Source organism: Oxyura jamaicensis, chromosome 3 (assembly GCF_011077185.1).
Source record: "Oxyura jamaicensis isolate SHBP4307 breed ruddy duck chromosome 3, BPBGC_Ojam_1.0, whole genome shotgun sequence".
In the NCBI taxonomy this organism is placed as follows: Eukaryota; Metazoa; Chordata; class Aves; order Anseriformes; family Anatidae; genus Oxyura; species Oxyura jamaicensis.
Window position 1 is genome coordinate 27254430 of NC_048895.1, and position 15604 is coordinate 27270033.

General features: G+C 34.2%; 1 protein-coding gene across 4 annotated transcripts in view; it reads right to left on the reverse strand.

The window, feature by feature from the left end:
* The window catches only part of KIF6 (kinesin family member 6), a 170137-nt gene that overhangs the window by 128870 nt on the left and 25663 nt on the right, over positions 1–15604 (reverse strand). For all 4 annotated transcript variants that reach the window (XM_035323279.1, XM_035323277.1, XM_035323276.1 and 1 more), the window contains exon 6: positions 8580–8709. In XM_035323279.1, the coding sequence (XP_035179170.1) occupies positions 8580–8709 (130 nt within the window). The remainder of the gene's footprint in view (positions 1–8579; positions 8710–15604) is intronic.

The window sequence follows — 15604 nt, forward strand, 5'->3', positions numbered from 1 at the left end:
TGTCACAACAGAATTTTCACCAAAGGTTTGGCTTTGATATATACACATATTTGGAATAGCTACTGCCGTACTTCTATAACTACACACGTGGAAACTATTGGTCAAGTTTTAGACACTTACTACTTCTTTTTGTATGTTTTTATTTCTCAATATGTTTAAAATTCCAAACAAGAAATTTAAGCAGCGCTCAGATATTTAGTTTTAGATTTCAAATGATCAGATAGCATTACATGTGCACCTTTCTTTTTTGAAAATAACATAAAAAAATATTTTAGGCATCTAAAAACTTTCCTTTAGTTATAAAACAAAATTAATTCCTTATTATCCTTATAAATGGCTAAAGCTTTAGAATATGCATTGAGATTAAAGGTTTGCCATACAGATAGTATTTTTATTTATAAACTATTACAAGTATGACAACATTGATTGTTATCTCATTATAAATACTTTACTTGCAGAAAACTAAAATAGTGAAATAAATTAACAAATAAATGTTGAGTTAGTAATTAAATTATACTTATTATAGCTGTTGAGAAAGAAGGTCTAAAAAGTCCTGGTTAAATTGCACAGTTCAATCTCTTTTCTGTGTGTTATTCCTCTAGTATTCTGGAGTAATTATTTATCTTGGTATCCCTTGGGATTCTGAATAGATGCACCAACATATTACTTTTTTTTTTTTTTTTTTCCCCCATAGTCTGCTTTGGTATGAAACATTCTAGTTGTTAAAACTGCCTGCAGGTGTTGAAGGTGTTTTGTTAATCCAATAAGTATGGCTCTCAGCAGAAAGACTGCAAGTTAACAGGAATAATTTGAACTGCTATATCTCTTTATTGAATTGTCTCCTGTTCAATTTCCCAGCACTTGTCTCCACCCTTGGTGCACAACTGCACTCTTTTTGGGAACTGATCCAGCTTAAAAAAGACTGCATACCATAGATATTTAACCTGGATCAGTTTCCTGATGCAATCACAGTACAGCTGTGTGAAGCAGTTCTGTTAGAGTAATTGAAAATGGCAGCATATAGTGTGTGAACAAGTAGGTGGTGCACAGGAATACCTTAAGCTTGCAGTGCCGGTGAAAAATCTGCAATAAAATTACAGCCTTAGCACTATTTTATTTTGGGCTGCTTTTCCTAGCAAGGCCAAACTCAGAGGGAGAAGGAGAAGAGTTTGGGTCATTTAGTTTATACAGATGAGGAATTTTGGAATAATATAGGCAAACCACTGGCTCTACTTAACTTCCAGATTTCTAAGGATCATCTCACAATCCTGTACAGAGCATCAGAGCGCTGTTACATGATATGCTGCCTTCGGGGGCAAAGCCGAACAAACGAAGTGGCAGTGGCATGGAAACAAAAACAAACAGGTTCAGGGAAAGGTATAGGCCCTTCAAGCTTTGAAGAGCAAGAAAATTCTCCCAAACATAGCTAAAATGCAATTACATTAAGAAAAGATTATAAGCTCTTTCAATGTACTTTATGCAGCATTTCTGATGCCATGAATAATCTGAGCCAGTTTTACTTATTTTACTAGGAGAGCTATGATTTTACTACTTGCAGCTCCACAAAGCAGGATTGGATACTTATTTTTTCCAGCTCAGAATCCACAGCAGAATTAGTATTTAAGATTAATATTTAAGGACATACTTTACTAAAGTCATGGCAGTGGTCACGCTGCAGTGCAGACAAGAATATGCCAGACCAAATATCAATACAAGCCTGGCTATGGAAGCACAAGAGTTAAGTTAAGGCTACTAAATCTATGCAAGAAGCAGGAGAAATTAGCATACTTCAGAATAAGAATTCTTTTATGTTTCACTATGCAGTAAAACCTCATGTATTTCAACCCGTGCTTTTAGTAATACCTGATTAAACTGGGCAGAGGCAAGTACAGTGAAAAAATGTATTAAAGAAAATAATTTCAGGACACCAAAGGTTTCAGAGTATCAAGAGTTAGCTCAGGACAATATTTGGCCTATTAGTAATTTATTGTCTATGGAAAAACACAACTTGATTTTCCATGTTCCAGGCAGATTCTACTGGTCACTGGAAATTCCATTGCTTTTGTCTCTACTACTTCTTTTGTCAGGAAAAATGAATGGAGTTGATTTGGAAGTCATTGGCTAGAATCCTAAAATACTATTTTAATAAAATCCTTCTTCAGAATGGAACCATACCTTAATCAATGCACCTTTCTACAATATGATTATCTCCACTTTGCAGTTTTCATATATAGGAAGCTTTATAAGAACTCTTGAAGGAAGCATACTGCAATTCAAGTGTAAACTGTTAAATGGGATGTGATTGTGAAATTATAATTGCAGTCATAATCCCCCACATTTTGCTGCTTTTATCATACAAGTAGACATAAAGCACAAGGCAACAGAAACTGCAACTTGTCAACATCTCCAGTCGAAAAAAAAAAAAAAAAAAAGCCAATTCCTTTTTTTTGCAGTCATATATGCAACTTCTGACTATAACCATTCAGCTGTTCAGAAAGTTTGAAAACTGAAAAAAAAAGAGAATAAATAAATACATCTTCTGGACAGTATCTCTCAGTCTAGTAAAAGTTTCCCTTGGTGGCTTTTGGAGTTGTCTTTTGGCTTTGTTAGCAGTATTCTAAACATATGTATATGAAATCATCTTCAAGCTAATTTGATGTGATGAAGGAAAAAAAAAAAAGAAGGGAGTGGTCTGGCTTCCAGCAGATGGTTGCTATTGTGAAGGCTATATATAGAGTAACAGATGAGCTGCAGTTACTTACAAAGAAATAATTTTTTCCAGGAATTCTGTGACATCATAAACCACATAAGCAGACTTCAGATTCTTTGTGATATCATGTGAAAAATACAAAGGAATTAATGCCAGGTCATCTGTTGCTGCCCATTTCTGGTACAGTGAAAGGGGAATTCAATAATTTATCTTTCAAGATCACATTGTGGTAAAGCAACAGCGTTTGGTCTGATGTTTGAAAACACATACAAGAGAAATTTCAAGGACATGCAGCCTACTCTCCTTTTTTTTTTGACAAGGGCATACCTGTGTCTGCTGAGATTAAAGTGTATAGAAGCTTTGTGACTAAAACCATTACATCTATTCATAAAGCAATTGCAAGAAGGTGGTTTCTAATTAAATGTACACCTGCTACACAGTCATATTGCAAGAAGCATCTGATTTGGATGTTTTTGTCAAGGAATAAGACCTCATGAAACGTCCAGGTGTTGCTAAAACACAAGTGATCCATCTTAATTCAATTGTTATCTACCTTAAATCCCAATAAACACCGCAGGAGTTCCTCCTAATACTAGAATTTATGTACTTCCCAAATCTTTTGTTTGTTGCAGCTGGCATTGCAAATGTTATCATCACTAAGAAGAAAAGTAAGAAACAGGAGGCTATTGACCTAAATAAAGTTCTTAAAACTGAAGCCCTAAGGAGGAGGAAATTTCTTAAATAGAAAGAAATGTATGAAAGGCTGTTTGAAAACAACCATCGAAAACAGCAGAAGCTGCTACTATCTGGAAGAAAAATGTGTTGAAAAATGTGTTGATTATGGCTGCCAAATTCACTCAGAGAAAACACAGAAACGAGTGCAGGACAGCTGGGACAACAAGATTTCACAGGTGATAAATGCAGTCATTCAGGCCCTATTGCAAACCATCTCAACTGGGCTATTTATACTGTTTCAGTGGTACCTTTTCTTCTTTGAATCAAAATATTTAGACATCAGAAGAACATGATTTCCCTGTATGAGTGATTTAGTGACTAGCCAAGGCATAAATGAAGGAATGCTGATCCAGAAAATTCCCATTTTCCTGACAGAATGTCTCAGTGAGAAGGTACAAGATTTTGTTTTGAGGAACATTTCTTCTTCCTCTTTTTCTTTTGACGTTTTTGAATAAGGGCAAGTGAAAAGAGAAAGCACTGATAGCATCCAAAGAAGATATCAAACTGACTTTTTCCAGTCTCAAGCTACTATCAGATGGACAGCTGCATAAAGGAGTTTTGGTATCTTTAGTCATTTTATAGGTCAGAGGGTAAGAAAAGAGCTGCTGTGTTCTACAAGAATGATAATTAAGCAATTTAACACAGTCTCTTTTTCTTGTTAAAATTCATTTTTAGAATATTCTGACGTTTACACACAATTGGTTTATAGTACAAGACAGCACAAGTCTCTCCAAAGCTGATGGAGCAGAGATTCTTGTGTTGAAAAGCAGTGGGTACCTCTATCTAATATAAACTCTTCAAGTTCCAACAGAACCATGCTATGTGGAAGGGTTTGTAAATTCAAGAATAGGAGGGTCCTGCCTCTGTATCTGGTAGATGACTGAAACTTTAGTATTTCTTTAGTTCCCTTTGTGATTTGGTACAGTTCAAGTGCAGTGGCTCTTCAGGAGTATCTGGGTACACTTATCACAGCTGTAATTGCAAATTTGTTGCTACAAAAATCAGGCTGAAAATAACTGTAATCTCACAGTTCCCTGATTTCAAAACCAATACTTCATCTCTTACCTTTGCATATTTACAACAAGTACAGTTTCCCAGTTAGGCCATGGTGACTGAGGTAGCTTTTAAAGTAATTATTATTCCCTACTAGGAATATTATTAAACTTTACATTATACAGTGCCTTTTATCCATATAAATCCCAAACCATTTTAAGGGCTATTCAAAGCAGTATGTATGACACTGATTGTTTTACCACACACTGAAATTAAAACACCTGTGCTGAAATGGTGATGCCATTTGCTTCTACTAATACTATACAGCAGGTTTGCAAGGGTGGAAATGAGTTGACAACTCATACCAATGAGCAATCTCGGAAAATAGAAAGTTGTAATTCATGCTAGAATATAGCTCTAACATGGATAGCATGCTTTCTTGGCAAAAGTGTCATTTAATCTGGTATGTTCATGTGTTCGAAATCTGTTTTTCATATTTCATCCAAGAAACAATTCATTCAAACGCTACCAGTGGCTCTCTAAATATATTCATGAGGATACTAATGGACAGTAAAAAAAAGGGGGGGGGATTTAGTCCAATTCAAAGGTCACAACACAAGTCAGTCCCCACAACTATCTTTACATGTTTAAAAATTTTATTCTTTATTGAAAAAAACATATTTAAACATTGCCAAAATCTTACTGCTTGTCCCATGTGTACTTCAAACATTTAAATGATGGAACAAATACTTTGTAGCATGCACTGTCTTCCAAATTTAAACAATGGAGAATTATAGTTATAAAACCATGCTGTAAAATATTTCCTTCCTCACTCAAATGAAGTAATTTTTCATTAGAGAAAAAACAAATGCTAAATGTACACACAACTGCAGTGTTCTGAAATATCAGTCTCAAAGATTTTATAGTTTTGAAATTAACGCATGCCTTTGGGAGGCTACTGTCTCTACCTTACTCTTCTAATTTAAGAGAAATACTAGAAAAGTACTATCAAATAACTAAATCACAGAGGTTCAGCATATTACTTCAAAGGACAGTGATCACAAGTGTTTCTAGTCACAAGAATTTAGAAATGAACATTTGAGATGAAGGCATATTAATAGTACATATACAAAAATAAAATAATTTGCAAACACTACTGAAATGTACATAAGTTTCTTCAGAGCTGTTGATACCACCAGTGTCATATATACAAATTAGATGTTGAAATCCCTTGTTTGCCTGTATTTGAGCTACATAAATCATAAAATTGGCTTAAAAATCAAAATATGAGAAATAAATTGATTTGTTTTTACAACCTGTTGCTAAGATTCTTATGCATTTGAATGTAATAAGAGACTGTTTTTCATGGGAAAACAAACAAACAAAATAGCCTATACAATTGGAAGTGCTGCCAAGAATCAGTTTTCTGTTTGTTCTCTTCTCATTTCTCCTTGGCAAAACACAAGAGACAAAAATTTCCTATTTGGATTTTTATATTATGAAGTGTTTATGCATTTGTGCCTCTCATTTTCATTTACATAGCCTGTAACACACATCTAAACTGGAGCCAAGGACTGGTCCCATACTGGCCTATAAACCACTTTTCCACAAAATAGACTAGATTCTTCTTTTTTCCTTCTTATTACCTACATGGTTACGTGTGGGAAAGAAGTCTTCTGTTACAAATGTTCCCTTAAGTTCTGACATGTAATGAATGTTTTCAAAATTATGGTCACTTTTTCATGTTAGCACAGTTAGACTTGAGGGCAAAATGCAGCCCTCAATCCAAAAGTTAGACTCCACTAGCAGAGCCATGTAAGAAATTAGTCATTCCTATTTTCAAAACAGTCCTGCAACTTTTCAAAGAAGGATTATATCAGGGATAAAGCATTAGACTATAATTTTAGACACTGATGTTCTGCCACAGGTTTTCCTATGTGATCCATGACAGTTTTTCCTACCTAAACACCTCACCATAAAAAAAAAAAAATGGATCAAACATTGTTTTTCTTTTACTTACTTTTCTATTTAGGTTAATTCATCTTAAGTCTTTTAAAGCTTAGTTAAATAGGGTCTTCGTCTTTTTTGAGATCAGGAAATGTTATCATAATTCAATTAAGTTTTAAAATATGGAACTCTGGAGAAGTTATGGTTGATGTCATAAGCCTTATTTTCTAGACCTCTGCATTAATCCCTCATTTCTGAGAACACTTTTTTCATTCTTTTAAGTGATACTATAAATTGCTGCACTCACCTAAAACCAAAAAAGCCAAATGATAACAGGCGATACATGTTGTAGTGCCTAAGAGAAAGCACCACTCAGAAAGCTCTCTGAACTGTGCTGAAATGTACCTGCTCTTATTACAAAGGAACAACGTGTGTGATAACTACATAAGTAAAACTTCTACAGGGAAATCCAAACTTGAAAAAGTGACAACACCATCACATTTGCTAACCCTCAGATCAGTGAAACCTCTGTTACTGGGGTCCAACAGCAACTGCTTAACTTTCTTCTGGTTTAGTTCCATTTTTCAACACATTCTCATGTGTATTCTTACAACCATGAATTAGCATGCCTCAATTAAAATTATGAAGTTGTAGATTCAAGAATAAAATTATGTTAAGAAAAATCTTTATTAAGTCATTGAATTGTGTGTCACAAGAGATTTGATGATAAAATTTTTCTAAGGATAAAACAGCATCTGGGTGAAAATCATGCAAAAAAACCATACTACAACAGAAGTTATTAGATATAAAACCATAATACAAGCTAATGAGGATTAGGATAATTAGTTCACTTGATCTAACTTCTGCTCTTCTACATATATAGGGGTATATCTTTATACAGATATCTTTATATCTGTATATCTTTATCGTTATATCTTTATATCTTTTTATATCTTCTACATATATAGGGGTATATCTTTGGACTGACCTGCTAAGAATATTCTCCTCATTTTACTTCATCTTGACGTTTACAAACATACCATTTTCATTAGTCCAGCTACTTGTTCCTGACTATTAACGTTGGGGAAATATTTTTTCTTTAGCCTATATCTTGCAAATATGTAAAACAATTGCCCTTTACAATCACTGATTTATGAACCTGTCAGCCAGCAAAATAATATTCTTTAAATATTCATTTTCATACGCAGCTCAACTAAACTGAATTGAGAGTTCCTGAATATCTTTCTTGATGCAATGAACTTTCTTTTTATGTTCTCATTACCAATTATCATGACAGGCTTTCAAACATCTGAAGAAAAAAATCAGCGTATTGCTCATTTACATTTTGCATTGAAATGCGTCTTGCCCTGTGGCCAGGTATGCATTGGCAGCCAGTAGAAACACAGAACTACCTCACTCCTTCCTTTGCTTTGAATTTCTTCCTCCTCATTGATTTATTATGTATCTCTTCGGTCAGAGAGAGGGGGGGAAAAAAAACTTCTAAAAAAAATTCTAAAATACAATTAGCTGTGCTAAAGTCATATTAACAGTGCCCACATTATATAATACACTTTTGATGTTTACATTTAGTTTCCAAATATGAAAATAAGAAAACAGCCCTACAGATTTATTCATTACATACGGAAACAACTTACTTGAATTTTCCAGAATTAGTAAAAACACCCTTGTCTTTGCATACTGGCAAATACTTTGAATGCGCTACACAGTGCCGTTTGTTTCTTTACACATGACACCACATGTTAATGCAATGAGAAGAAAAAAGAGAAGAGGGCCAACTGTTACTGTAACTGTTTCAAAGGCAATCCAATATGTCTGTGAGAAAGTCTTAAAATGCTTCCTAATACTTTTCTACAAATCTGTGTGTTGATACATGTTGTATTCAAAAGTCAGTCTGTGTTTTATAAGAAAAATATTTTTGTTTTACTTATTTTAATTGCAGTAAATTATTTCATCAATGACCACCATACAGATTTGCTAAGATTTGTTTTTGAAAAACAAAGCTCTTTGCAAAGTGAAAGCAATAATCCGATAAATGTTTATTTAATTTCACTATGGAAATACACTCCCAAAATAGCAATTTACACATTTATCTCTGAGGATTTCCAAAACAGTATCTTTTGTGGACATGTTTATAACTGTTCTAACAAGTAACACTTGTAGCAGCAGTTCTTACCTCTGCAATCATTCTGTTAGTGTCTCCCAAGAAGAGTAGGTTTAATGCTTCCTCTTCATTGTTTGCTTGCTGAAGAGACAAGTTTTTCAGATGAATGTTCTGGTCAGGGTCTTCCATTATTGTCACTTTTCTACATGAAAAAAATAAAACAGAAAAAACTAGAACTGTTTCAAGGGGATCTTTGTTCTATACTTTCACTTTTTATTGCACCCAAAAGGTGACATCTAAAACCCTCAATCATAACAAAAAAGCTCTAAAAGAAACTTTTTTTTCTTTCTAATTCTCTGTTACCTCCCTTTTATTCCTTTATTAGAAGCCTCCACATACAATAGGAAAATACAAAACTTGTACATATTAGAGAAGACCTTGGGACTCCTTTGGTGAGAACTCCAGAGGAAAGTGTTAGATGGACCATCATCCATCTATGGATGGATGTCTGCCATCTATGTCTGCCATTGCCATAGCTATTAAGAACAAATGATACATGAAACATAACATAATCTTGATGAACAAAGAGACATGGAATATTTCAGAATCAACACACCTGTAGCCAATATGTTTCTAAGAACTTTGCATTTGTCAAGATTATTTCTTTTCATTTTTCTTTGTTAATAACTACAAGTGTAAACAGTCCCTTTCTTTAATTAAAAGCAAACAAATAAAAACAGAATAGTTTTACTTATTACCACTGAGGCTAGGAATTATATTAGTTACACTTCTTTAAACCTTATACTTCAGAAAAAAAAATAAAGTTAAATGGAAGCATCAAGGACATGGCAAAAACTTCAGGAGCTCTATTTACTATCACTGAAACCCTTTTTCACTTTTCTAAACAGCCTTTTTTACAGAAGAATTTTTTCTTTTAATCATATAAGTGAGAGTTAAACTTTTTTGCCTTTGCTGAGTAGCTATGAGGGTCTCCTCAGTCAGGACAGTCTACTACTAAGCCAAGTAGTTGCATCGTTGAATTTGGAAAGCTCTCAGAGTCAAGACTCTGTTAAAAATGAAGTTCACTAATGAACTCTGAAGATGATTGACATGCATCCATCAAGGTGAATTACATATTCTGATTTCCTGTGTCCGACAGGGTTTCTGTAACATTCACATGAACTGTTCTGCTGGCACATAAAGTGGCAGAAATAAAGGAAAAACAGCTTGCCCCACCAGCAAAGCTTTAATGTGTTCACCAGCCTATATTCTGCTGCATTTTAGATTTCTGAAGAACTTCAGGAATATTGTCTGAGGATTCTACTGAATCCAAAGCACATGGTATTTCGTCTTTCACCAAAAACTCTTAATTGCGTAAAGCAATTAATCTCATGAGTGCATGAGCTCACAGAGAACATCACTACAAGCAATCTAAGCAAGAACTTAGGTGCTTAGGGACATGGTTTAATGTTGGACTTGGTAGTGATACATGATGGTTGGACTTGCTGATCTTAAGGGTCTTTCCCAACGTAAATAATCCTGTGATTCTATAAACTTAAAACAAGGAAATAGGAACTTTTGTAAATGTTAAGTCTTTTTTTTTTTAACATCTTTTTCTGTGAGTAGTGATAAAAGATCAACAGCAAAATAAAAAAAGGAAAACCAAACAAAAAACACAAAGACAACACTTTATAGATTTATGTATATATAAAAGTATATACATATTTCATATTCCTCGAGGTTAACCACAAGAGGGAGTATAGGACTTGAGTTTTTACCTCTAGATCATTCTTGCTTGTTAATTACTCCATGCTGCTTCAAAAAAGCACAGGTTTGGTTTTGTTCTCGTTTGTCTTGTTTCCAAGATTTGCAGAAATAAATTAAACAGCATTCCATAATATTACTTTTAAGTATTATAGAAGTCATTTACCCTTTGATGGTCAAAACATTGGAGTGGATATACAGAAATAATTTGAACTCTTTGCAATACACTCACTAATTTCCAGAGAAAAACACAAATAAGGGTAGATGCAATGCTCCTATAGTAGCCATAACAATTGTTTTTCCAAGTACAATTGCTTCTGCTTGTAACCTTATTTTTGTGCTCTAGGAAAAGACAGCCCTAGCACAGTTGTGAAAACCTGCTTCCCCCATTCAGAGCATAAACTGAAAAGCATAATTTTGCTTTTGCATAACAATGTTTTGATAAGGTCAGGCTGTATTCTGTTCTCATTCTATCTGTGCATGCATCACACACTAAAGCCCAGAGTAGTTTTGATTAAAATACGCCTTGACTAATTATAATGTTTTGAAATTGCATGGTGAGAATCATCTATCTTTTTTATAAATTAGGAAAGCAATGTTGTATTATTTTGCCCACTTGGGATAGTATTTAAATCCTAAGGATCTTTTCAGACTACATTTCGAACAATGGTTATAAATAATTTCCAGACAATGAAGATTTTAGCTTGGACAAAAAGCCTTGGAGATTATTACACCAAGAAGGAAACAATGGGGAAATCACAAACCCACGACAACTTCCTATACAATGGCCTTTCAGCTATTAGGATTTCCAGATGGAAGTCCAAATTTGTACATCTTGAGAGGCATCTGTCAAAACCCTCTCTAAAAGCAAAAACAAAATGAATTAGTTTATTGTGCTATAAAGTTACTATTTAATATGATTATAGAATTTTATAGAACATTCTGTATAATAATGAAATGTTTAAATTTCATAGCCCTAACTTGGATCTTAGTGTGGAAAAGCTCTGTTAAGTTATCCATAATGACTGCAAGAAGACAGAGACAAGGTTTTGTTTTCTTTATAAACAAAGAATCTTTTTCCATTTGGCTTAATGAATGGAATTTGTAGCTGACTAGAAAACCTGTAGGATGGGATCAGCCTTTTTTATTTATTAACTCGGGCCCTTTCCTACATCAGCTGAGCTCCCATTAGTGCAAGACAGCCTTACACATTGAATGCTTTCATCTATGTAATTCCTGTTACTGTCAAACTATGAAGTTAACATTTCCTTTGGCTAATTAATAACATCTAATTAATTTATGTAAAATAAATAAAATAAAACCTTTTGGAAAACAAATGACAATTTTTCCCATGATTATGTCTTTAGGGCTTAGAACTGAAGAAATCTAAAATAATACCAAAAACTTTATAAATATTTAAAAATAAATAACAATAGTTTAAGCAAATCATATATTAGGATGCATACCTTTGACAATAATAACTAGCAGAATATACTGATACTACCTTAGCATAAAGAGGTTACTATACAGACAGTGATAAGTGTAGGAAAAGGATAACAGAGAAAAACAGCAAGAATGCATCTTGGAGTCTGTCCAGCAGAACAGAATAAGGTAATGGATAGCTAGTCTATATGAAAAGTTTGAAGGAGATTTAGGTTTTAAGAATGGCCAAGTTCATCATTTTACATAGCATCGAAAGAGTAAAAATAAGAAAATCAGAACTATTGTTGCCTACATACTACAGAGGACAAAATCTGACAAAATCCTCTAATGTGGTATTCAAGAGGGAAGGTTACAGAGTTATTCAGCCATCATCATAGCTTTCAATAGCAAAGATTTGATTTTCCATTTAAATATAGACCTAAAGCATAATCTGCATTGTATGTGAGACATGACAGAACTACGAGATAAGTAAGTATTGGTGAGGGCTGTTCTAGCACGTCATCTTGTGACAGGAAATCCTTCCCACTGTCTCCAATGACTTCTGCGACAAGAAAAACATTGTTCTATGTTTCGTGGACATAGGAGCGTATTGATCCTGACCAAGACACCATTGCACATTTAGGAGTTATTGATCCACGCAACAGTTGACCTAAGCAGATGCTGGCCTGTGTTGGGCTGCACAAGTTCAGTGGCTGCAGGGTGACCTCAGCCAGCTCATTTTAACACTGGAGCCTGCAGGCAGCTCCCACCTCAGACCCGTGCTTGCAAAACCTGCATGGCCTTGCATTCACCAAGAAGTGCAGCAAGATGCTCTCATGAGAACATCCTTCAGGAATGGAGTTGTTTTCATGTAAGGAGACAGTGTAATTGCTCGAGTGACCAGAAGGGAGAGTTTCTCTCCGTGCACTCCATGCAGTGCATTGAGGAAAAGCCATTCTGGCTCCTTTCAAGGCTGCATGAACTGAAGGTGCCCAGATCTGGAGGGATGTTCTCACTGTCAACATTCCTCTCCTCATCCTGTCCTATTAAAGCAGTGACCTTACCAAGCCATTTGTTCTCAGGTCTTTCTTACTGAGATCCAGAAAGAACCCTGCGACCCCCCTTCTCTCCTCCTGCCTGGCTCACTGCAGAACAAGTTGTTAGAATTGGGAAATACAATTGGTGCCTCACACACAAACAACATAGATAAGATCTGTTAGAATTTGTGGGCAGCTGCAATAATATCATTCCTAATTAAGTGTTAGTTGAATAAAATACTTTCATATTTAAAAGTAAATTTGTCTGAAAGAACACTGCAATAATTTCAATGGAATTACTTCACTCATCAGATGACTTAGATAAGTCACCTCTGAAACTTTTCACTGATTTCTCCCTACTGGTTTTGAGGCAACAAATCATAAAATATTAAAAAACAAACAAACACACCACACCAAAATGTGAATGAGAATAAAGAATATGTAAACTATGCTGAAAGCATACATTATAAAGCGTAAAGCATACATGACATACATTAAATACATTAAATAGAATATATAGAGCATACATTACATACAGACCCATTTAAAGTGTAACTTGAACTGTAGTAAACAATGCAATCTTTAAAGAACTGATTCAGAACAGTTGTCTGCTCTCTCTTCATTAACAAACAAAAACTTAACTTTTCAAACCTGAATACTCTCCTAATCTATATGTGTTTGGTAGTAACACTTACACTGAGGTCTCTTCATTTTAACGAAATCTATTTCATATGAAAATAGTGAGCTTGTATTATCATCAACCTTAGAAATTTTATAACACCAGTAATTCTCAGAACACTGAAAATTACAGTTCTTGCAGATCTACATATGGGTGGTGGCCAGTCTCTAGGTTATGTGGTTGGCATATGCACTTAAGAGGAGAAGGGCTGACACCTCCCACCTCCCACTGTTGAATCTAGAGCATGGAGATAGGCAACAAGTATTTGCCATTAAAAATCAGACCGAAAAAAAATATATAATTTTTCCCAAATGTAGGAATTGATTCCTTTAGCCTTTTGTTCTTGTTTTGTTAAGCAGCACAGGAATTGTTATACTAGGTGGCTTAGCTTTACATGTCAGAAATTTAGAAACTCTTCAGGCTCTCGGAGGGCAGTGCAGAAATAGAAGAAATAGAGAAGTACAAATTCACCTGAGGTTGTTAACCAATATCTAGTTACAGATTTTTTAAAAAATAAAAGTATTTTAGACTGACCTCATGGAACATAATAGTTCTACATGTTACTAATAAATAGTGATATGGATGTAATTACTGATGTTTGAAGAAGTTAATTGGTTAATAGCTTAAAGTGTCTGTTTTATGGAATTGAGTTCACTTAATCTATGGTTCAAAAAGCTTAATTTGTCTGCAGCATAATCTGGGGATGGATTTTCAAAGGATTCAATATAAAGTAACTAGGTTTTAGTTTTTGGTTGGTTGGATGTGTGTTTTTTTTTTGTTGGTGGTGGTGGTACTGGTGCTGGTATATTTTTTGAGTTTCTTTAGTTAACTCAAAAACCAAACATCAGATGAAATCTTATACCTTCCTGGATCAAAGGTGACTTTCAAGAATTTTGACATACAAATGGGGAAAACAGATATGCTGGCTTGCAGTTTAAATTACGTTTTCACCTGCCCACATCACTCCTGGTTAACAGTTGTCTGATCTCCTTGTGAAGTAGCTTGTCAACTACCACAGTTTATAGACTGATATTTTAAGATAAATGAGCACTATTTTTAGCTGGTCTTCCAACGCAATAGTGTTGCCCGTCCTAGTCTGGACAGGTAGAAACAGTAACCTGTTAGTTGTCCTGATTTAATCTGTGACTATTGATTCTACAATCCCAGTCATTATTTCTGTATTATTATCTAGTGCCAAGAAAATTTTCAGTTCTTAACAAATAATACAAACTATTTCAGAAGATTTTGTACTGATGGGTTATAACTGAAGTGAAATTGGTTTAATTCGGTATCATGGAGCTATACAAATCACTAATACTCTGTACAATGGGGAACCTGTTAGAGGAGAAACCTTCTTGTAAAATCTTAGAGCAAACAAGGAGCTTCATAAAATTTTCCCTAATTTGAACACTCCTGCAAATCTTTTATAAAAACAAGAGATGGCAGTAATAATTCAAATAGTCTTCTACCAGCTATATTTCATAACAGCAGTATTATTATTCTTTTTACATGTTTGAAAACAATTATTTCTATTTTCTTGTATAAGCATGGAATGGGATTGTCTATATTAATTTTTTGCATTCGAATAAATAAGTTACGTTAAGTGAGTCTGCATCTGAATAAGCTGTGTTTGAGCTACAACTTTCAGTGAAGTTAAAACACTGCCAGCTTTGTATAAGAAAAACAAGTTACAATTGTAAATACATGAAGTATTAGGGTATTTCAAAACATATCTAAGGACTACATGTCACGTCATTACAACTAAACTTTTTTTTTCCTGTAATACTGAAAGTTTACTGGGGTTTCAAAAACAAATTTCATTGATATATACATATGTGGATATATTAGAAACATGATTACATTAAAGCTCGTGAGTCTGTCCTACGAACCACCTTCCTTTTCTAAACTGAACAGATTTACAATGAAGCACGTGAACATATTCTTATTTCAGACTGTTAAGTTTTTTCCAGATACACAAACCTGTGATATATAGTGAATATTGTACATTTAAATTACACTGAGTCTAGAGTTTGCAGGATGCAAAAGGGAAAAAAAAATCTCTTCAGTGTAAGTACATACAGAGACATATATACTTATCCATGTATCTCTATGTGTATAGAGACATAAACTACGTTCACACATTTGTCAGGAAATTGTTTCCAGAGAAATAGTGATTTTGTGTGAAAGCCTTTTTT